Source organism: Taudactylus pleione, unplaced genomic scaffold (genome assembly GCF_031769625.1).
Source record: "Taudactylus pleione unplaced genomic scaffold, aTauple2 ptg000967l, whole genome shotgun sequence".
Taxonomy (NCBI): Eukaryota; Metazoa; Chordata; class Amphibia; order Anura; family Myobatrachidae; genus Taudactylus; species Taudactylus pleione.
In genome coordinates, this window is record NW_028285368.1 from 9947260 (window position 1) to 9970797 (window position 23538).

The following is a 23538-nucleotide window of genomic DNA, read 5'->3' on the forward strand; positions in this document are numbered from 1 at the left end:
GAGGAATTTTAGATGCGAACGAAAATACGAGCGAGCCATTGAATTTAAATAATTTTGTACGTACGCCTAACGTACGTGCGCCCGCTTGCGAGTGGCTCTGAATGAGGGCCTTAATCCTCAATTTTATAAGAATATTTGACCTTAGTTGCCAAAGTAAATACAAATCATCTTAGATGTGACTGTTGTGTTATTGCTTTGAGTGAAAAATTATACAGCAAATTAAGTATGCCCTTGTTATCCACTGTCAAAGAGAATTAAATATAACAGATACATTAAAGTTAATGCCATCTCTCATCATTTTGTAGAATGGACACATCAACAGAGGTCCATTTGGAGCCAAATATCTTGTTGGAGGAATTCCATCTACTGTCTCCAAGAGCAGAAGAGGTACTTTACGCATTGCAAGTAAACATGATAGAATTTGTCTGAAACATTTACTGTATGTGACATGATGAGCTGCTTCAGGTTAGATAAAACATCTCTGCAGTTACTCGCTTTGAATTATTACTGTTACTGCTATATGCACAATTGTAGATTCAAAAGTAAATATTCATCTTACATTCCTCAAGCTGTATTTTATATGTGAAACTTTAAAACTGGCATATAGATATGTACTGTGCAAATTGCACGTCATAATAATCGACATAGAAACACAAAGTTTATGCAAATATTTTAAACGACCCAAATGGACTCATGTCCTACTGTAAATCAGGCCTCATATGTCCTATTTACTGCGGGTTTCTCTAACCTTGCCTATCTTTTCCAATAATACAAACTGCACACAAATAACAAATCTATTTTTGCCAAAACCAAGTGACTGAATTGGCAACCTATCCTATCCAAAAGAGAAACCTTGTTCTCCTAAAATTTTGTACTTGTTCCCCTACTCCTCAACCTATTTTGTCTCCCCCTGTACACATCATAAAGTTGCATAAAGTAAAGGTCAATGAACTGAAAGATCTTGTATCAATTATTTGTAGAGACTGAGTACCCGTAAGCAGTGCAGATATTAAGAAAGAAATGAAAATGTATTTAAATGTTCTGGCGATGTCCCCATTGTTAAGGTTCTGGATACACTTATACAAGATCATTTATACAGAGAGAGAGCAGCTGGTCCACACTAACATGTCCCAATTAGTAGCTCACTGGGATGCAGAACATAAAGAATAGCTATATACACTAAGCATTCATAGCATAGAACAAGCGAGGGGTGCTCTGCACTCAGCAGCAGATTATTTAAAAAAAAATTCTAATATTTATTCAGCACATAGTAGCAGAAACAACAACCAATGTTTTGGTCCTTATGTTGGACCTTTGTCAAGGCACAAACAATATCCCCCTTATATGCCCCTAGTACCCACCCAACAATTACATAGAAAATTCTCTATAAAACAATCAATGGAACATACTAGAATGGCATCAGATCTCCAAAACACAGTAAGGGTTAAATTTACTAAGATGGGAGTTCTATTTAAGAAGTGATGTTGCCCATAGCAACCAATCAGATTCTACTTCTCATTTATCTAGCACCTACTAGAAGAGAATACCTGGAATATGGTTGGTTGCTACAGGCAACATCACTTCTTAATAGAACTCTCATCTTAGTAAATTTACCCCTAAGTATACAAAGTCTCACAGCTAAATATATACCATCAGTAGATCATAAGTGTGTACAAAATATAAACCATAAAATTAAATGTTTATACTCTCAAAATTTGAAAGCCCCAAATATATCAGAATTTGTGTCCCACTGTAAGCCACACACCAGTAGCGCATATCCCAGCATGCCACCATCAGCGTCATCATGTGTGGCTGTGAATCATTGGTTCAGGGAATCCAGAATGTGTCTTCCTGCATGTCAACGTGGAGCACATAGTTCTGGGTATAAACCGGAGCAATGTCCATATATATAGCACATAGCAAATATGGCAATAAATGGTAAGAAACCAACAATCGCCTGTAAATTATATAGAGCAGTAACTAGGAATATAAGATAACAGATCAGACAACATAGTATACTAATAACAGTATTCGAGGCACAGTAGCCAAACCCGATTGTATGACAGAAATTATACATATAAAAAATGAGAATTCAGTACAGGCACAGACTCACAGAGAAATCAGATCAAATAATATGAAAAAATAAAAGCAAAAAGGAAATATATATAAAAATGTACATATATCGTATACAGCTGTAGCTGGCTACATTGTTGCCGCGATGCGTGCGCACGGGCACACGCATCATGGCATAGCGTGGCTCTCTCAGAGCCGTGACCAAGCACGTCCGGCGTTCGTCCATTGCAGTCTATGGCTGTCGCACGCCATAGACGCGGACACACTAGTTTCGCCATCCATGCCGTGATGCACATACATCGCGGGATGGATGAGCGTGGCTACAGCTGTATAACCAAAAAATATACATCAATAAATGTATACAAGTCAGTCGGAAAATATATCAAACACACTTTCTATTCAAGTGAACCCATTATAGAAATATGCCCGAATGTACGGGATCATAAAAAGCCTCTTGGGCAAACAGTGTCCATCTTGTGAATCCAGAAAGCTTCTCTCTGAAGGTGATTATAAGAGGCACCCAGTGATATTGCTTCTGCATGTCATACAGTCAAACACTGAAAGCAACCATGTTCCCTGGGTGTTAGCCAATTTTCACTGCCAAACTCACACATCATGTCTGGATGCATGAGTAGATCCTTTCAGCTTGGTCCACTTCTACAATCAATGAAAGGTTTCCTTGGTAGATTTCCTATTACGTTTGGGCCAGAGGATACAATGATTTTCTGAATCGCTGTACGAGTATCAAAACTGCCTGGGTCATAGATAGAAGAAGAAAAAAAAATTGTCATCATGTGTTTTATGTTTCACTGGGTTTACATGTTTCAATTTATGTCCTGCTGTGGTGAGATACTTAGTAACAACCAGTGGGTCATAACCTCTCTCCAAAAATCTGATGCATGTCATTCTGTTGTTGTTCTCTCATTAAAACTGTCCAAGTTGTTCCTAAGGCCCCTAATAAATTCAGATATTGGCAGACTTTCCTTTAAGGGTCGTGTATGGTAGCTGTCAAAATTCAAAACTGCATATTTCAGGATGATGTTACTTCCCATCGCAGTAACTGAGATTTGGAGATAGTATTGGTCATCAAACTTTAAATGATTGTACAGATCTGCCCAGCTAGTTTATTGCTCATGGCGTAGCGTGCAGGCCTCTGAGTCGCGCCATGGACTTGTGGCGTACCATGGTATTCTTCAACTAAGGATACGCTACGGCATGTAATACAGAGCTTAACCGCTGGGTGGCGAGTGCTCCACTGTTGTAATTTGTACTGAATGCCATACTGTTAAACTTAAATTGGATGGATATCACATTCACAGCATTTGCATGTTCGCACAACCAATATTTTTAATGTCACATACTGTACATACAGTAAGCTCTTATAACGGGATGCAAATCAGTACACATACAGTATTGTACATAACTGAACAGTAGTGAAGTTGCCCGAGTTGTTATCACGGTATAACCGATACTGTAGATTAATGAGATGCACGCACAGCTTTCATTGAGATGGGATGAATTATGACAATTTTGTTTATAATTAAAAACAGCAGCGGGAGGAGTGCACAAGGATGAGGCCGCTCTGTGCGGTTCTTAATATACTGTAGCTGGCGTGTGGGCTAGTGGTTAGGTGATAACTTTGCAAGAATGATGGTCCCAGGTTTGATCCCTGGAAAAGAATATTTTTTTTTTGGCACTGTCGGCTCTGGACACTACTGTAATACTGTAGTGTTGTTGTTTAAAAGGCTGCTTAAAAGTAAGACATTACAAACTGATTGTGCGTTTAAAAAGTTCAAAACTTTTGTCAATGACTGCGCTGCGGTGGCTGTCAGCTCCGAGGGGTTGCAATGGGATTTCTTGCGCATGCCCAGTGGATGGGTTACAATGGGATCTGTGGCGCCAAGCCATATGCCATGTAGCGCTATGCCATGGCGTATGGAAGATCATCACTGCACATGTGCAGTTGTCTTTATCACTACAGTACTGTACGGTATGCTGTTGAATTGTCAACCTTGCGACACTCTGCGCACTCCAAGACTTGTACACAATAGTCATTTCATGACTTCAGAAAATGCTACAGTAGTGGGCTCTGTTTGAGAGGGAAGCCTCTAAATTACAAACTGACTGCGTTTAAAACATGAATTTTGCACCACTCTACGCTGTCCCAGACTTGGACACAATAGTGATTTCATAACTTCAGAAACTGGTAATGAATGGGCTCTGTAAAGTATGAGAGAGAGGTCTCTGTATTACAAACTGACTGTGCGTTTAAAGCGCAAAATAGCGTTAAACCGCAAACTTGCGACAATGTAGATGCTGTTCCAGCCTTGGACACTATAGTGATTTCTCCTGAGCAGTAACCATTAGTGGGCTCTGAGAGAGAGCTCTCTATATTACAAACTGACTGTGCATTGAAACTGCAAACTTGCGTCAATGCGAGTACGGTTGGCGCTGTGGTGGCTGTCAGCCATCTCCGAGGGGTTAGAAATGGCATCTCTGGCAGGCGCATGCCCAGTAGGAGGGTTGCAATGGGATTTCTGGCGCATGCCCAGTGTGTCGAGAGTCATACACAGTGCATCAGGTCCCTTCCCCCAAAGCAAGCAAGAGCCTCTCATTACCATAATAAAGGATGCTTTGTTAATCCATTTACTGTAAGCAGTCATCTCTGCCCTTGTGTCCTGAAAAAGGCTACGAATAGTGACCATTGCCAAGGACACCATCCCCCATCTGCTAGGACAACTAGTGTGCTGCTATGAATGTGTCTGTACTGTATATTAAAAACTGACGGTGCGGTTGAATTTTGCACCACTCTCTACGCTGTCCCAGACTTGGACACAATAGTGATTTCATAACTTCAGAAACTGGTATTGAATGGGCTCTGTAAAGTATGAGAGAGAGGTCTCTGTATTACAAACTGACTGTGCGTTTAAAGTGCAAAATAGCATTACACCGCAAACTTGCAACAATGTCGATGCTGTTCCAGCCTTGGACACTGTAGAGACTTCTGAGCAGTAACTAGTAGTGGGCTCTGTCTGGGAGAGAGCTCTCTGTATTGCAAACTGCTTGTGCGTTTAAAGTGCAAAATATTGTTACACCGCAAACTTACGACAATGTTGATTCTGTTCCAGCCTTGGACACTGTAGCGACTTCTCCTGAGCAGTAACTAGTAGTGGGCTCTGTCTGGGAGAGAGCTCTCTGTATTACAAACTGCTTGTGCGTTTAAAGTGCAAAATATCGTTACACCGCAAACTTACGTCAATGTCAATGCTGTTCCAGCCTTGGACACTATAGTGATTTCTCATGTCCAGTAAGTGGTAGTGGGATCTGTATGAGAGAGAGCTCTCTGTATTACACGGTTGGCGCTGTGGTGGCTGTCAGTCATCTCCAAGGGGTTAGAAATGGCATCTCTGGCGGGCGCATGCCCAGTAGGAGTGCTGCAATGGCATTTCTGGTGCATGCCCAGTGTGTCGAGAGTCATACACAGTGCATCAGGTTCCTTCCCCCAAAGCAAGCAAGAGCCTCTCATTACCATAATAAATGACGCTTTGTTAATCCATTTACTGTAAGCAGTCATCTCTGCCCTTGTGTCCTGAAAAAGGCTACGAATAGTGACCATTGCCATGGATACCATCCCCCATCTGCTAGGACAACTAGTGTGCCGCTATGAATGTGTCTGTACTGTATATTAAAAACTGACGGTGCGGTTGAATTTTGCACCACTCTCTACGCTGTCCCAGACTTGGACACAATAATGATTTCATAACTTCAGAAACTGGTAGTGAATGGGCCCTGTACAGTATGAGAGAGAGGTCTCTATATTACAAACTGCTTGAGCATTTAAAGTGCAAAATAGCATTACACCGCAAACTTGCGACAATGTCGATGCTGTTCCAGCCTTGGACACTATAGTGATTTCTCATGTCCAGTAAGTGGTAGTGGGATCTGTATGAGAGAGAGCTCTATTTATTACACGGTTGGCGCTGTGGTGGCTGTCAGCCATCTCCGAGGGGTTAGAAAAATTCATCTCTGGCGGGCGCATGCCCAGTAGGAGGGTTGCAATGGGATTTCTGGCGCATGCCCAGTGGGTCGAGAGTCATACACAGTGCATCAGGTCCCTTCCCCCAAAGCAAGCAAGAGCCTCTCATTACCATAATAAAGGACGCTTTGTTAATCCATTTACTGTAAGCAGTCAGCTCTGCCCTTTTGTCCTGAAAAAGGCTGCGAATAGTGACCATTGCAAGGACACCATCCCCCATCTGCTAGGACAACTAGTGTGCCGCTATGAATGTACTGTATATTAAAAGCTGATGGTGCGGTTGAATTTGCACTCTTGCGTTCAGTAACTGGTAGTGACAGAATTCTCACACCACCAAGTGATTTCTGTGACAAATTGTAGCCTTCCAGGCTTCGATCCCGTGATGCCCACACTGCTTTGCCACAGACGCCTGCTGTAACGAGTGACGCACCTGTGTGTAATGCAGAGACCTCTCTCCGAAACAGAGGGCCTGATTCAGAGCCGCTCGTAAGCGGCCGCTCGTTTGCTCCGAGCGATGTTCACACAACTGCGTATGGGTCGTAATGCGCATGCGCCAACCAGTCATTGCAGTCGGAAATCGTGCGCTCGCAAAACAGCGAGGGCCTGCTAATTTGAGTGACAGAATGAGGCATTTGTGGGTGGTAACAGGGGAAGGTGCTTGAAAACGGGGAGTGGAGATCCGAACGCAGGCGTGCCAAACAGTCAAAACGGGCGTTTAATGGGAGTGCATAATTAACAAAGCAGCGTCATCGGCCACGTCACCTGACACAACATTTAGAAACTATTGCTGCTTGCAAGTCTATCTTGTTCATAAAAAATTTTAAGGGAAACTTGAAGACTCATCACACAATTTTAAGGCTTTGAACTTTTAAGTGGTATTGTTTGAAGAGACTACGCGATTGTGATGGGTTTTGTTCATCTGAAATGCATGGTAAGATTGATATTTTCAGTGTTTAATTGTACTTGAAAGAGTACAGTACAAAGCATAGGAATGAATATAACATCCCTTATGTTATAGTCTCCATGTTATGTTATGAATATAACATCCCTTATGTTATAGTCTCCATTTAAGAATAAGCCATAACATCTTTACTATTCAGTAAAGGGGTTATGACCTACGCTCAGTATTTACCAAACAGTAGTAAGCTTAGCATACTTTTGTTTATAACTGCACCACTTATGCCATCTATATATGGCATTAGCGGTACAGTCCCCTTTGCCAGGAATGGGGTCCTAGCAAAGGACTTTCTGGCTACAGCACAGCCATTGAGGTTTTACAGAGTCGCTGTCTGGTGAAAGTGCAATGTGCAGGCAGCCATAGCGCATTCGCATTACACAGGAGCCCGTCACTGGCAGCAGTGGGCTGCCAGCAAGCAACTCAATGGAGAACCACTCCAAAGGAGAAAACCACGGGATCTCACCAGAGAGATACGTTATGTCAAATGCCGGTGGCATATTTGTTAGTATTACTGTGAAACTAAACAAAATATGTCGCTAGGAATAAGGATTGTTATTAAATAGAGCCCTTTGTAACTCTTGGAAGAATATCTATACAGCAGCCGTACTATAGTTTCTCAGGTAAAGGATACAGACTGTAATACGTATACATCAATTATTACAATGTTGAAAAATAGTGAAAAGTAACTTGTAACAGACTGAAACCCCTTTTGTGTGTATATCACAGTAACAACATAACCAAAAATGTGCCCAGCCCCAGCCAGCCAGTAGGGCAAAAGGATTCAAGAGGCTTTCGCGTCACTTAATCCCTGATTAAAGACAGTATAAAGTTAAACTGATTATTTATAACTCTAAGGTAACTAGAAATGCTTTCATACTCATTTGGAAACTGCCTTGATCTGCTACAATATATAACTAATAAAACAGTAATACACAAAGTGCGACGTGTACTCAATGTAATTTTCTCTCTATTCTTATTCAACTATTTTTAATGTATATTTTACAGAAAACTATGACTGTTGTCTATGTTATTTAATCAAAAGGTGATGTTTTAAAGTCCTAATGAGTATAAGGAACCTAAGTGCAGTACACTCCCAAAACTACCTACTGTCTTCTTCTCTATACATTATGATGGTTCCATTTTAAATATGTGCCTAAAATAATTAGGTATGCTTGCTTACCTTCATTCACAGATGAGGAACTTAAGTCTGTGCTGGTTCTGGCACTTCTTTCCATAACATCCTTTATAATCCAGTTTTAGCAGAAGTGACTAGCTTGGCAACTACATTAGCATCCGTGAAGTAAATATTTTTGAAGTGAGGGTCTAAGAAGTGGCAGTTGCTAATAAAGGGACATGCTCTGCTTTGCCAAATATCTTCATGCCTTCAATGGCTGCATTTAAGTATTACAGTCTCCTTGTTTGGGTGCATTTTCTCCATACCTTCAAGGATAGCAGCAATAGGTATCACCAAGCTAGTTGTCAAGTGTTTCTCGCGCCTCATCATTTTTGTTGGGATATAGTCAAGAAGCCTGTGGTCGAAATGCCAACCGCCGGCTTCCCTACTGTCAAATCCTGGCATGGGAATGATGATAGGCGTCGAAATCCCGGCGCCTATCATTATCCACCCACCTAAACCCCAACGCCCGGCATACCGAACGAAGGTAAGCCGGGCGTCGTAAGCAGACAGCCGCGCGCGGAGGGTAAAGTTTTAGGTTTATGGGCTCCCGGACTTAGGGCTAGGCACCCCCCCCGGGAGGGTTAGGGTTAGACTAGGGGAAAAGGGGGTTAGGGTAAGGCACCCATGGGGGGAGGTTAGGGTTAGGCACCCTCCCGGGAGGGTTAGGTTTAGTGTGCAGGGAGGGGGGTTAGGTTTAGGCACCCCTGGGGGGAGGTTAGGGTTAGGCACTAGGGGGAAGGTTAGGGTTAGACAACCCACATTAATGTCACACATATTCAAATCCCTTATGTATTAGTATTATTATTGTACTATCATTTATTTCGATTATTCACATAAGTGACATTTAATTAGGATCTTTCCTTTTGATAAATCTATGGAGTTTGGATCACAATGTGTGGTGTGGCTTCATAGTCTCTAGGGTCACATTTTTCTGATTGGAATATTGGGGGTTTTATATACACATGAAGTCACTTGTTTATTGTTTCTATGGACACTGATTGTGCTGACGGCTTATAAACCAGAGCGCTTAAATAATTTTTTTTCTAATATATATATATATATATATATATATACACAACGATAGCAATATAGTAATTAAAAATGCTATACTAATAATCTATTGACAGGCTTTATGGAGTTTTTTGATTATGTTGGTGAGCTGTGGCTACCTAGTATTCAGGAGAAGCGCTCCACCCATTAGAGTGCTGGGCACATCTTCATACATTTATGAGGTCATTTGTCTATTATTTCCATGATTACCAACCGCGCTGAGGGTTTCCATACTGATCGGAGTGCTTTTTAACAATGGCTTCAGTATTATATAACTAGGAGGTTGATCCATATAGATATATATATATTTCTTGGATATATTTTTCATGAGGTTTAGTTTATGTGTGTGCGTTGTGTTTGCCCGGTATCCAGGACAACCGCTCCACCTATGGGATTGCTGGGCGCGTCCTCTTACATATGTATGAGGTCACCTGTCTATTGTCTCCATGGCTACCGATTGCGCTGATGGTTTACAGACCACAGTGGTGATCGGAGTGTTTAAAACAGGTTCAGTTTCACACAATCAGGAGGGCTATCCATGCAGTTATCTTCGTATTTGTGTCTATGCATGAATCTTACAATGCTGATTGCTCTCTCTGCTGTTAATTATCTAATTTGCTGGCTCAGCTCCTCCCATTTTCTTATGAACTTTAGGGATTCATTTTAAACATTGTTTAAAACACTTATATGTTGTTCTTTGATATGCAGTATGTCTTATATTGTTTTTTTCTATGTATTTTGATGTATATTTTAAGTTAATTAACCATATGTCAATCATCATTTGTCTGAACCTCAGTCCCCTATTTAAGGACTGGAAGGTTCATTTCCAAGTTGTCAGCCTGAGGAAGCAGACACAGGGTCTGTGAAATGCGTTACTGCTATTGGTGCCTTCTTCACATTTTTTACATTATGGTTTGGCACAATTTATGGTTATTTTATACTTTATAATTATATTATATTTGATATTTTTATTGATTTTCTTTTTTTTGTATGGCCATATATGAAATTATTTAAATGGAAGTTAAATAAAATTCTTTTTAAGAGATATACAGTATATTTTTTCATTACCGACGGACATGGGGATTTCAAATGAATGTCTAAGGCGCTTATGCAATTGGAATAAGGTGAGCAGGATATTATTTACTATTATTCTGACTTGACGACAACTGATTTGCACTACGGAGGCATGTTTTATTTTCTTCACATAACGACTACTTTCAGGATTTGAGACCCATCCATATCGATTCATCGTTGCTATTGCAACCACCGTAGGACCACGGTGTTGATTTGTGTCCATTGTACTGATCTCACCTATAAAGGGTTAGTATATGTCTGTATACTTTCTTTTTTGCTTTTTATCACAGATTTACACTATATTTTTTTCCATTCTCTTTTTTTTCCCCAAAATAACACTGATCCTTGGGAGCGCCGTAATACTTCTATACATCTATACAAAAAACCCTAAGGGAGGGTTGGGGGGGAGAAGGTTATGGATAGCTTACTTACCTGCCCTGTCGGGATTTGCGCTGTTCGGGCTGCCGGTGTCAGGATTTGAGTCCGGCGGTCATTCATACCGGTCCCTTTTTGTTGCCTCCTGAAATGGTGCTAATATTGCAACTAACTCCGTAACAATCTAATTCAGTAGCAGTCAACATGGGAGGTGCAATCAAATGTCTATTTATACTCTCATTGATGTTAGGGCTTAGCTCTATCAGCCGCTGTAGCATATAATAAGTTGAGTTCCACCTGGTGGGGACCGATTGGATGAGCTTCATTTCAGTTGTTTTTCTCAGCTCATCACTGGCCACAACCCTTTGTTTAAACCATGTAAAAATATTTTTTATTTTCGAATAATTGGTGTCTCGATTCCAAGACTTTTTTCTACTACTATATTAAGCACGTGAGCGAAGCATGGAATCTGCTTTCTCATCATTGACGATAACTAAAGCCGTTCATCTGATTTTGGCCTTATGTCCCGATCAGTGCACCACTCTGATTGAAGAGGTACTCACTTTTATGTTTTTCATCAAGAAGTAATACACCAAGTGTACCACTGAACAGTTCCTCATCATTAATATAAAAATGGACTGTCAGACTGAGGTAATTTAGCATTTCAATGTCAGTCCAGATATCAGTGGTAAGTGTGCATTTTTTGTATTTAAGTTTTACATTCATGTTCTGGCCTATGGTGCTATATTTTCAAGGACATGTTTTCAAATAGTTTGTCTACTCTGCACTTTGTACCGTGGAGCCACCATTTTCATTAAGCTTTTAAACCCAATATGCTCCACGGTTAAAATGGATGACTGTCCTTACATATGAAATAATCTATTGACTGGGTTATTTTATTTAGTGCATGGGGGAAACCTAGCACTCACTAGTTGTGGACTTTCTATATAGCTGCAAATCTGAAAGAGCGGTCCCGATCTCTATAAAACAGGTAATAATGAAGAGGTAGTTCCGACACAGTAGAGAGTACGTGATGATGTGTCCAAACACTTCATCATATCCTTGTGAGATTCTGGTTTTGTTGTGGACCCGGGGTGGTAATAGGAGCAGACACTGAAGCAGATTTAAAAATAAACGTGGAGCTTTTAATGAGTGGTTTAACAGACATGAATGTGGTAAAACAGAAAATCAGGGTTTAGCACTAAAGTGCACTTGGGAACTGTAGTGATGCAATGGGAAAAAGTCCAGGTAGTGATGACAGAAGGCAGTCCAGTATTCCAGGTTTTGTGAGGCTGAAGTGAATTGCAGGCTGAAGTGAATTGCAGGCTGAAGTGAATTGCAGGCGGAGGTAAATTGCAGGCTGAAGTGAATAATGTCCAGAGGAAATGTAATAGGAGGCAGGGTGCAGGATACAGCTGACACAGGTACACAGGCAAGGGAGAGGCAATAGGAGGAGGCAGGGGATTCCAGCAGTGTGTGGGGCAGGTCAGTTAAAGCAGGCTTAGGCAGAGATCCAACAGGCAGGCGGACAAGTTCAGGAACTCTCTCTCAGCTTGCGCTGAGAAACACGTTGCACTGGCAATGCAAGGGAGCTCTGAACTCCCCTAAATACCGAGTGCTAAGCTGTGACTGGTCAGAGAGTGAGCATGTGACACGCCAGGATTGGCCGACTAGGTCACATGGCCGAGAGCAAGATGGCGGCGTCCATGCCGAAGCGAAACGGAAGCACCACCAGGAAAGAAGGAATACAGGAAATGTCTGTCTGTCGGCTGCGCTGGGCATACACTGCCTGATGCGGCCGACAGTTTACCCGCTAAATATCGCATCGGACGGGCATGCTGGACAATCCAGCATGCCCGACCGAGCAATATTTAACCCTCGGATCGTCCCGATAATTGTAGCCTGTATGGCCAGCATTACTCTGAGCCACCCTGTGAGAAGTCTCTAGTTACACATCAACAGTCTCTGGCAGTCTGCCAAATTCATCAGTTTGCTTAGTCATTGTGTCACTCAGTGAAGCAGGAAGAGACTGGGAGGTTCCCAGCTGCAGCAGTCAGACAGGTGTTGTGTTGTGATAATTACACTACTGTTATGGTGCATACACACGATCAGATTTTTCCTTCAGATATGAACGATAACGATTTAAAAATCGTTCAGTCGTTCATATCTGAAGGAAAATCGTTCATATCTGACATGCCTGAACGATGGACGATCAACGATGCGCGTTCCCGTTTGTCAGATAACGATATCTGACATCTGATGGGTTTGCAGTCAGACTTGGACGATTCCATTCATTTTAATGCAGCCAAAAATCGTTCAATCGTTCAAATCGTTCAAAACTTTGGTAAAATCGTTCAAATCGTTCAAATCGTTTAGTCGTTCGGTCGTTCATCTGACAAATCTGACAAGTCTGACAAATCTGACCGTGTGTACGCTCCATTAGGGGTATATTTACTGAGAGTTTTTAGAAGTTGAGTTGTTGCCCATAGCATCCAATCAGATTCTACAGATGTGTCCACATACATCTATCCTCCATGCGCTACAAGTCGCGCCACGCATGACGCGGGAGCTCCATGTGCCTTGGTAGTGCTGAGTGTCTTTCGTGCAACTTTTTACCTTCAAATGCGTCTTATACACGCAATAATGTAAGCAGTTTCTGCTGATTAAAATGATATGCAGCATGCCTATGTTCTGTGTACATCTGCCGGTGAATCTGCATTCGTAATGCTACGTTACAGTGTCAGCGGCTGTAACACTGTAACGTAGCATTTTGCATGCAGATACACCCGCAGATGCACAGAGAACATAGGCATGCTGCATATCATTTTAATCAACAGAAACTGATTGTGCTACATATTCACATCACTGAGTGAATAAGACGCATTTGAAGGTAAAAAGCTGCACAAAAGACATTTGGCGCTACTGAGACATGGCGCGATTAGAAGGGCTGTTTAACACGCAAGGAGGCTAGATGTATATGGACACATCTGTACTTATCATTTAACTAGCACCTTCTAGAAGATAATAGCTAGAATCTGATTAGTTGCTATGGGCAACAATTTCACTTCTAAAAACTCTCACTTTAGTAAATATACCCCTTAGAATCGTGCTACAGAGGTCTTCACTAATAACAGCCACAGTTTTCCCATAGAGATGAATATTCTCACCTGTACTTGGATGCCGCTAGGACTTAAGTCAGGATAGTAGGAGCTTACAGTAGGTTAATAACCAAATGGCAGCAGAGAGTAAGGCATGACTGTGGGCAGGTTTGACAAAATGGAACAGGAGTGGAGTTAGGGCCTGATTCAGAGCCGGACGCTCTGACAGAGCGCTCGCTCTGAATCAGGGCCGTCCTTGTTTTTCAGAGCGGCCTCCTGGCCGCTCGCATAGCTGTGGGTGACCACCCACAGCTATAGCGAGCAGCCAGGAAGATGGTCGCAATGGTCAAGACCAGCGCGACCATCAGGCTTGCGATGAGACCCTTGTGGTAGGGTCTCGTTGCTGCAAGCCCCAGAGTGCTTTCGGCTCAAACAGAGCCGAAAGCACTCCCACTGACATCACTTGTGATGTCAGTGGGGCCGGCCCCAGACAGTAGGCATTCCCATGGGAACGTCTCTGTCTGGGCAGCCACGTCCACGGCTCGCCCACCAAAGGGGGCGTGCTGTCACTCAACATCGACAGCATGCCCCCTTTGGTCCGAGACCCGGAGCGACGGATTGCCCATCGCTATCCGGGTCTCGCGCATGCGCACGACGGAGCCGGCTCCGTCGTGCGTATGCGCACTGGGCCACCATTGACCCGCTTGCGAGCGCATAGCGCTCACGAGCGGGTCTGAATCAGGCCCTTAGTGTAAATAATGCAGACTGGATTGCAAATGCAACAAGACGAAAGACAAGTCAGAATCTCTGTGAACTAAGCTGGAGGATCACCCTGGCAGATCAGCGTGTGCAGTAGGCTGAATGCTTAGACTAGGGCAGGAATGGTTAATAACAGCCAGGGACCAACAGGAACACAGGATAAATCACCAGAGCAGGAGCACCAGGTAGCAGACACCAAGAACATAGATCTTTCCAACATCAGCAGAAAATAACTTCAAAGAAAGGAAAGCACAAGGGTGCAGCTTATTATCTATAGGATCACTCTGGGAGAGGTCTGGTCCAACTCCCACTTCAGAGGCGTCTTCTTCCACAACAAAAGGTAAGTCCGGGTTTGGATGACGAAGTACTGGGGCAGAGACGAATGCTTATTTCAAAGCATTGAAGGCTTCCAATGCTTTTGGAGTCCAGTTTGTGGTATCAGCTCCCTTATTGGTTAAACCGGTAATAGGAGTTGCCAAGACTGAAAAAGAACAATTAAACCACCTATAATAATTGTTGACATGACTGCGATGTACAGTACAGTAGATCTGTGGATTGAGAGAAAGATATCAAGATATACGACAACGAATACCCTCAGGAATTCACTGAGTATGTCTTTAAATTTTGGAAAACTGCTGGATTATTAGAAAGGTCAAATGGCATGACAAGATATTCATAATGGTCTAATTGGGTAGTCTTCTATTTGTCCCCCTCCCTAATGCAGACAAGAATGTAAGCACAGCTATCCTGGAAAAATGGCGACATTTCTAAGTTGATCGAAAAGAACAGAGATGAGGGGAAGAGGGTAGGTGTTTTTTATAGTGATTTTGTTAAACTCGCTATAGTCAATACAGAGTTTCAGGTTCCTGTTTTTTAGACACAAAAAAAACCCCTGCTCCAGCGGGAGACTTGGAAGGCTTAATGAAACCTTTGCTAACGTTTTATTTTAATGTACTCATCCATAGCTTTAGTCTCCGATACATACAAGGCATATAATCTACCCTTAGGTAGCCTGGCTCAAGGAATCAAATCCATGGCACATTTGTTAGCACGATGCGGAGGCAGTGTATCTGCTTTTCTCTTGGAGAAGATCTCCAAGTAATTAAGACAGTGAGGCGGTAGTCTTTTAGGAATCTGTTGAATGATTCTGACAGATATTGGCACTACCTGGACCCCAACTAATAATTTCACCCAAATTCCAGTCAATAAGTGGATTATAGTGTTTGATCCTTGGGCAGCCTAGGATGAAGGGAACCATAGGACAATTAATCAGTAAAAGTACACAAATGGATGGTGTTTGGTACCAGACTGTAGCATCATTTAATGGATTCCCATCTAGGCCACATACTCAGCCTCTGGATTATTGGATTCATTTTTAAAAAGGTATACTCAGAGTCTTAGCAAAACCGATGTCCAGAACGTTCCCAGCTGCGCCACTATCCAGAAAGACAATAATATTGGTAACCCAGTTCTTGAAGTTACACGCTTTGATCTATCACAATTAGCGCAAAGACAATTAAATACAAAAGGTACAGCTTGATACATACGCATGCGCACTGGTCCCAGTATATAGTTGTCAATCCAGAGGTCTGTGGTCATTCAAGAGAATGGCTACTGACTGGGACCTGGACACAGGTTATATACCCTACAGATCATGATAACAATAATGTAGACAGACAAACATAATTCCATTGGTTCTTGGTCTTTGTAGTACGCTGTAGTTCATAGGACAGTTCATATGTTGTCACTAGGGATATGTCCCAATTCTCCAATAATGTCTTGAGATTACATTCTCTTTCTTTAACTGGTTTAAGACACTACAGAGTATACATTCTAACCAATAATTTCCTATAATTCATAACCATCGAATGCAAGATGCGACTCCCTCGCTGATAGATTTGAATATCTGGAAATAAACAGGGTGTCAGTATAGTACCAAACATGCCATGTCTACCATGTTGTATACCTTAAATTTCATATATGCACACTTTATACCATAATGATTGTCTAACAAAATCTAGAGATATTTACAGAAATACATAAGTATGCGTTCTGCTTCTTCATATTAAAATAGTTACAGGGTATGTCCGTGGGTATGTGCGTAAGCATAAGAGCGTCTATGTGTTCGCATTGTGGATACACATGCGATTGTCTATGTGTATGTTTGCGTGTGCATATGTGCATTAGTGTTTGTGTCATGGATTTAAAATTATATATTATATATATATATAGCTTTATCCAGTAACTAGTATTTTTGATATTATGTCCGTCTGAATCTAATTACAAAAGGTCATATAAAATGAAGTTTGTCCTGCTCACAGGTGGAGCAAGCCTTGGCCATAGTCAAGGAGTCTGATAACTTTAACAAAGGCTTTCCTATGCTTATTTAGAATACAATTGTCAGGTCTTCTTAACCACATCAGCATTGGATACAAGGCATACAATTGCTAACGATAGTCAAACTTCTGACAATTGTTTCTAACTCTACATTCAGAACACTTCAATTGAGCATATCAGTGTCTGTGTTATATTTCAATTGCCACAGACATACTGTATGCGGGGCTTCTCAATATATAAGCAAACACTCACAGTATATTGTGTATTTTTAATTACTTGTCACAGACATACTCCTGCTTCTCACACACTTGGCTAAACCTTGAATGATGTATATATATATATATATATAAATTGTGACACAGTCAGATTAGGGGTCCCTCTCCTGGGCAGAGGACTCCTTCCTTACACACACAGCAGCTGGGAAACAGTACGCCAGTCTGGATTCGAGTACAAGCTGGTCGGCGCCAGTCTTTATTGTGCAAAACAGAAACAACATAAAGAAACCATAAACATAAATCCTAGCCCTGGCTGGGCTCTAACTTTACAGGTGGTTCCCTCACTACCAGAACCTGGCAGGGCCTAATGCCCTCACCAGCAACAAAGGCACAGCACAACACTCACAGATAGGTTTTTCAAGTGTCTCTGAGCAAACTCCCTGTCTGCTCTCCCAGGTGAGACACTCAGCCCAAAACACACTAGGCTTATATTGGCCACTCTCAGGTGGAAACCCTAACAAGCCTGTTAGCAGGCTGCAAGGCCCAAAACCTGGAGTGGCCGTGGGTGGAGCCCTCCCTCTCCTCTCACCCACAACCCCCAGGTCCCAAACCGGCTTTTCAAAAAGCAGAGACTCAAGCCTGCTACACTGCAGACTTTCTCCTGGGGGTTTAAAACACATAAGACAGGAATCTGGGACAAATGTACCTGCCACAGACCACTTTACCAGTGATCCTATCACAATATATATACGCATTTGTGCGCTTCGGTTTGCTTCCAATGCAGAGTAGCGTTTGATTTTACTCTTTATCAGCCCATAAACGACTAGATCGTCAGATAATAATTACAAATGATCATAACCAATTATTTGACTTTGACACTTGTTACCGCAGTAAAGGCAGAGACAGAGGGTGTGTCTCCTAGATTTCTCTTTCATCCACTAGGGGACACTGGAGGTTGCTTACGTTGGGGTATAGAGGCTTGGATAACTGGAGCCGACACTTTAAATAATTCAGAAGTGTGAAGCTCCTCCCCCTCTATGCCCCATCAGCCCTCAGTTTAGAAAATGTGCCAACTAGGAGCTGGTCACATTATGCTGTGCTCCAGCAATACATGATTTTTATTTTACATTTAGGTTTTAATTTGTTTTTTAAGCATCTTTTTACACTATATTAGGTACCCTTCGCCACCTCTCTAAAGGTGGGGTCCTGGTACCTGGCGCCCTGTTCTTAGTAGAACAGGAAGGAGTGCGCAGCGCTTATTACAAAAGCACTGACAGCTCCTTATCGCCACAGCACAACTCTAACAAGAAGAAGAGTGTGCTGCAGCTGTGAGAGATCATCAGTGAGAGTGTTCCTTACCTGTCCTCCTTATGGAGAAACAGACATGATGAATGGATCTGAGTATATGAGTATCCTGATCCCCAGCACTGCTCTGACCAACAACCATGGTGTGTGTCAACCCAACTACTGCGCTGATGATCCTACCTCCGGGAACGCAGTGAGTATGGCTGCGTATTCCCCGCTACGACTCCCGCCCGCTGCCCAGTGACATAGCGCTGCTTCAGGCGGGGGCAGACAAAAGGGAAACAGCCGGAGAATCTGTCCTCAGTCCCTGCTCGCCGCTAAGAGCTGCAGAGGGACGGCGGGGGCGCATAGCGGGATTGACAGTGAATGAGCTCCTCCGTTAGACGGGGGCAGCCATTTTGGATAATTGTTATGGACGGGGGGCGGAGCCTACACAGCGCGGAAAGCTCAGGCACAGAGCTCTTAAAAACAGCATGCCTGCCATATTTTGCTCTTAATGCCTGCATTCTCTCCCTCCTGAAGGCAGAGTGCAGCTGTAAGGCTACAGAAGTATGGACTGCACATCTGTAATCCTACTACATCCCTGGTACAGACTGTGACTGGGGTGTAAGTGCAGGGAGTCTAATCTGTGGGAAGGTAGTGGGGTGTATCTCCTCCTCTGTGTCCCAGACCAGCCTTCTGTCTCAGATCTGTTCAGTTCTGATAATGTGTGTCATTCTGAATGACTGTGTGTATCAATGTCAAACTGAATAAAGGCTTCTCAAAAGCTGTTTGCTGTTCTAAGGGTAACAAGCATCCGAGTTATGTGATGCTTGTATACTACGATTACTAACTCGCCTCCATAGCCGCTGACATGGTAGGAGTTATGACGGACATAACACAGTTAGCAGAGGCACGCAGGTCTCATCCTCCCTGGGTGGCTGGGTTACCCAAGTCTCTAGACACCATGGTACAGGTTATGGGTACAGCGGTGTCTGCACCCTCCAATTCACACCATTTACAGGAGAAGCCCATGTGGCTTTGTGGGTTAGACGCTGATCTCACTACTGGCAGTGATGGCGGAACCCCTGGTTCAAATCTCCTGAAGGCCTTCCCTTTAATGGTACTCCTCAGGAGTTAGAGTCCGCCTCTCCCGGGGTGGAATCTCTAATTTTGGCAGTCAGAAATATCCTCAATTTAACTGAGGATATAATTCCTGCGTCCCAGGAGTGTGAATTATTTCATGAACACTGCTTTTTTTCCGTTTATCACAGCAGCTTTCAGTGGCCGGGAAACAGCCGGATAAGAGGTTCAAAATTCCACGTCTGCTTCCGTCTAGCTATCCTTTTCCATCATCCACGCTGGAAAAGTGGGAAACGCCTCCTCCTGTAGATGCGTCTACCTCCCGTCTCCAAGAAAACAGCACTTCTAGTACCGGGAGCTACTGTACTAAAAGACACTTTGGATCGTAAGTGGAAGATGACGCTAACAGCTATCTATACTGCAGTGGGAGCTCAACTTAGACCTACCCTTGTTACCGCCTGGGTTAACAAGGCTGTGGTTTGCTGAGCTGAACAGTGGATCACAGGATTGAACTCTGGTCCTTCCAGAGCAGAATTACGCCTACTAGCAGAACACAGTTGTGAGTCTGCAGTTTACCTGGGAGAAACTTCTAAGAATCGCATATCTGCGTTTGCTATTTTGGGTCTGATTGCGCGCTTGGCAAGCGGACGCAGTATCCAAGCGTGCGGTTCTCCATTCATTGGTGACTTGCTTTTTAACCTGAAATTGGACGAATGGATATCTCAGGCCACGGGGGTAAGTCTTCTTTCCTCTCGTCTACTGCTCAGGCTCCCAGAAGATCTTACACTGAACCTTCGTTTCTTTTCTTTCGTGCACCACATTCCTTTTGTGGTAGAGCCAGAGGTGATCCCACGCTAGCAAAAAGCAGCAGAGGTAGAGGTCGACCACACACTGTTGTACATTGACAGGAGCCTAAAACCAGCTGTAAAACAGGTGGCATGACGGTCTTCCGTCCCACCTGGGGTTCCCTGCGGTGGGAGCCTGCTTGCAGAAATTTCAAATCTCTTCAGAACCGTGGAGACTAATTTTCCTGTGGTACCGAATAGACTTCGAAGTCCCCCCTCCACCTCGGTCCTTTACTAAAAGTCTGCCTATACCTGCAGACAAGGCCAGGGTTCTACAGGAGGTTATCCAGTCTCTAATAGTATCATCGGTGCTAGGTCCGGAGCGTCAACGAGGTATGGGGTTTTACTCAAACCTGTTTGTAGTGCCCAGACTGGATGGTTCGGTCAGGCACATCTTAAACCTCAAGTCCTTAAACCTATATCTGAAGATGTATCGTTTCAAAAGGGATCTCTGCAGTCTGTCATTGCGAGCTTGGAACCAGGGGAGTTCCTATTATCCCTGGATATCAAGGATGCCTATCTCCAGTTTCCAATTTGAAAACCGCATCAAGCCTTCCTGCGGTTTACTATACTGTAGGACCACTACCAATTTTGAGCGTTGCCGTTCGGGTTATCCTCTGCTCACTGCATATTCAAATGTCAGTCATGATTGCTCTTCTTCGGTCATTGGGAGTGAACATAATCCCTTATTATATGATGGTAGCTGCTTTTGAGGCACTACATTTCGGGCGGTTCCACTCAACAGTGTTTCAGCTGGACCTGCTGTCACTGTGGGTCAGGGTCTCATCTGCTTCTACACAGACAGATCCGTCTGAACCCGGTTACCAGAGTGGCTATCCCCTGGTGGACACAATCCAAATATCCTAAGTGTGGGACTGCATCATTGTAACAACAGATGTCAGCCTTTGAAGATGGGGAGCAGTAGTCCTCGATCATCACTTTGAGGGTCGATGGTCCCCTCTGGAACAGAAGTGGCCCATAAATGTGTTGGAACTCAGAGCGATTTACAATGCTCCGATAGACGCAACAGAGTTTCTAAAGTCTTGTCAGGTAAGAGTGTAACAGATAACGCGACGGCCGTTGCTTACATCAACCGACAGGGCGGGACTCGAAGTCGCATGGCCATGCGAGAAGTGACTCCGATTCTCCGGTGGGCCGAAAATCAGCAGATTACCTAAGTTGCTAAAACATCCATCCCGCCGGGGAATGGAAGCTTCAGCCATACGTGTTCAGCGCACTGATTCATCGATGCGGGTATCCTCAGGTGGACCTCATGGCGTCACGATTGAATCGTCAGCTCCACGGGATCCACAAGCACAGGCAGTCGACGCTCTGACAGTTCCTTGGATCTACAACTTCGTTTACCTTCTCAGAAGAATTAAACAGGAGTTGGCCTCTGTCATTCTCGTGGTTCCAAACTGGCCTCGGAGAGATTGGTTCTTGGACCTTCGGTCCCTATTGGTAGATGAACTGTGGCCCCTTCCTTGGCGGCTGGAGCTTCTACAGCAGGGTCCTTGCGTCCACCCCAACTTAGCACAGCTGCGTTTAACGGGGTGGCTCTTGAAACCAGTATCTTGTAAAGATATCCCAGACTCTGTTGTTCCCACCATGCTGCGCGCCAGGAAGCCAGTTTCGGCTGCGCATTTTCGTATCTGGCATTATTATTTCTTGTGGTGTTCCAGTCGGGGTCTTCCGTCTAGGACTTTTCGTTTGCCCGGTTTCTGTTTTTTTCTTCAGACGGGATTGGATTCAGGCCTTCGCCTTGGAACGGTAAAGGTGCAGGTCTCTGCCCTTTCCATTTTCTTTCAACGCAAATTGGTCCTCATTCCTGAGGTGCAGACGTTTTCTTCAGGGGGTCTTGCGTATGCAGCCTCCTTTTGTACCTCCGGTAGCTTCTTGGGGCTTGAACTTAGTGCTTCTGTTCCTTCAGTCGCCCATGTTCGAACCTTTGAAACAGGTTGATCTTAAGTACCCATCTTGGAAGACGGTCATCCTTCTGGCTCTAGCTTCGGCTCGTAGAGTCTCGGAATTGGGTGCTCTATCCTATAAGCCACCTTACCTTGTGTTTCATGCTGGTAGGGCGGAACTCCAGACGGTATCCGCTTTCCTTCTCAAGGTTGTGTAGTCTTTCCATATGAACCAGCCTATTGTGGTTCCGTCATTGGTGGCGGACTCGGGTGATTCTTCTACCGTGGCTGTGGTTAGAGCTCTCCGCATCTATGTTGCCAGGACAGCGTCCATCCGTAAGTCGGAGTCGTTTTTTGGCCTCTATGATGCTATTTGGAGGGGTTGGCCAGTATCTAGGCAGATGCTGGCATATTGGATTAGGCTGACTATTCATCAGGCTTATCTTAGTGCTGCCGTCGGCCTCCTTCATCCATTTTGTCTCATTCCACATGTTCTGTGGGTGCGTCATTGGCGGTTGGTAGGGGTGCCTCCTCGTCACAATTGTGCCTGGTGGCCAATTGGTCTTCTATTCACACGTTTGTAAAATTTTACAGATTTGACATGTTTGCTGCTTCAGCATCATGTTTCGGCCACCTTGTTCTGCAGGTGCCGCAGAGCGCTCCCGCCCGTGGGAAAACTTTGGGACGTCCCCAGCATAAGCAACCTCCAGTGGCCCCTAGTGGATGAAAGAGAAAATGGGATTTTGGTACTTACCGGTAAATCCTTTTCTCTGATTCCACAGGGGACACTGGACGCCCACCTCAGCGCTCTTAGCCTGCCTGTTCGGTTTGTTCCGTATGTTGTATGTTTTGATTTATTGTGTGTTTTTCTCTCCCTTTTACTCTTTGTTCTCCATCTCCTCTCGGTCTTCATTTTCTAAACTGAGGGCTGATGGGACATAGAGGGGGAGGAGCTTCACACTTCTGAATTATTTAAAGTGGTGGCTCCAGTTATCCACGCCTCTATACCCCAGCGTAAGCAACCTCCAGTGTCCCCTGTGGAATCAGAGAAAATGATTTACCGGTAAGTACCAAAATCCCAGTTTTTCTTCTTGGGACAATCTATAAGCCCGATGTTGCAATGACTTAGAAGGATCATTAGTGGAAGAAGAGGGAATGGGAGATGAGATACTGCATGGTCCTTCTAAAACTTCCTTTCTTTGTGACGCCTTTTAATCTTAATATTAAGTATCAGCAGCAGGATACTGGAGTAGAGAGTCCTTGATGT

At 43.7% G+C, this 23538-nt stretch overlaps 1 protein-coding gene and 1 pseudogene across 1 annotated transcript in view; both read left to right on the top strand.

The window, feature by feature from the left end:
• The window catches only part of SHOC1 (shortage in chiasmata 1), a 420839-nt gene that overhangs the window by 124171 nt on the left and 273130 nt on the right, over nucleotides 1-23538 (top strand). The window contains exon 6 of the mRNA XM_088460117.1: nucleotides 306-387. Coding sequence (XP_088316243.1) covers nucleotides 306-387 — 82 coding nt within the window. The remainder of the gene's footprint in view (nucleotides 1-305; nucleotides 388-23538) is intronic.
• LOC148462418 (U8 small nucleolar RNA) lies at nucleotides 18489-18589 on the top strand (annotated as a pseudogene).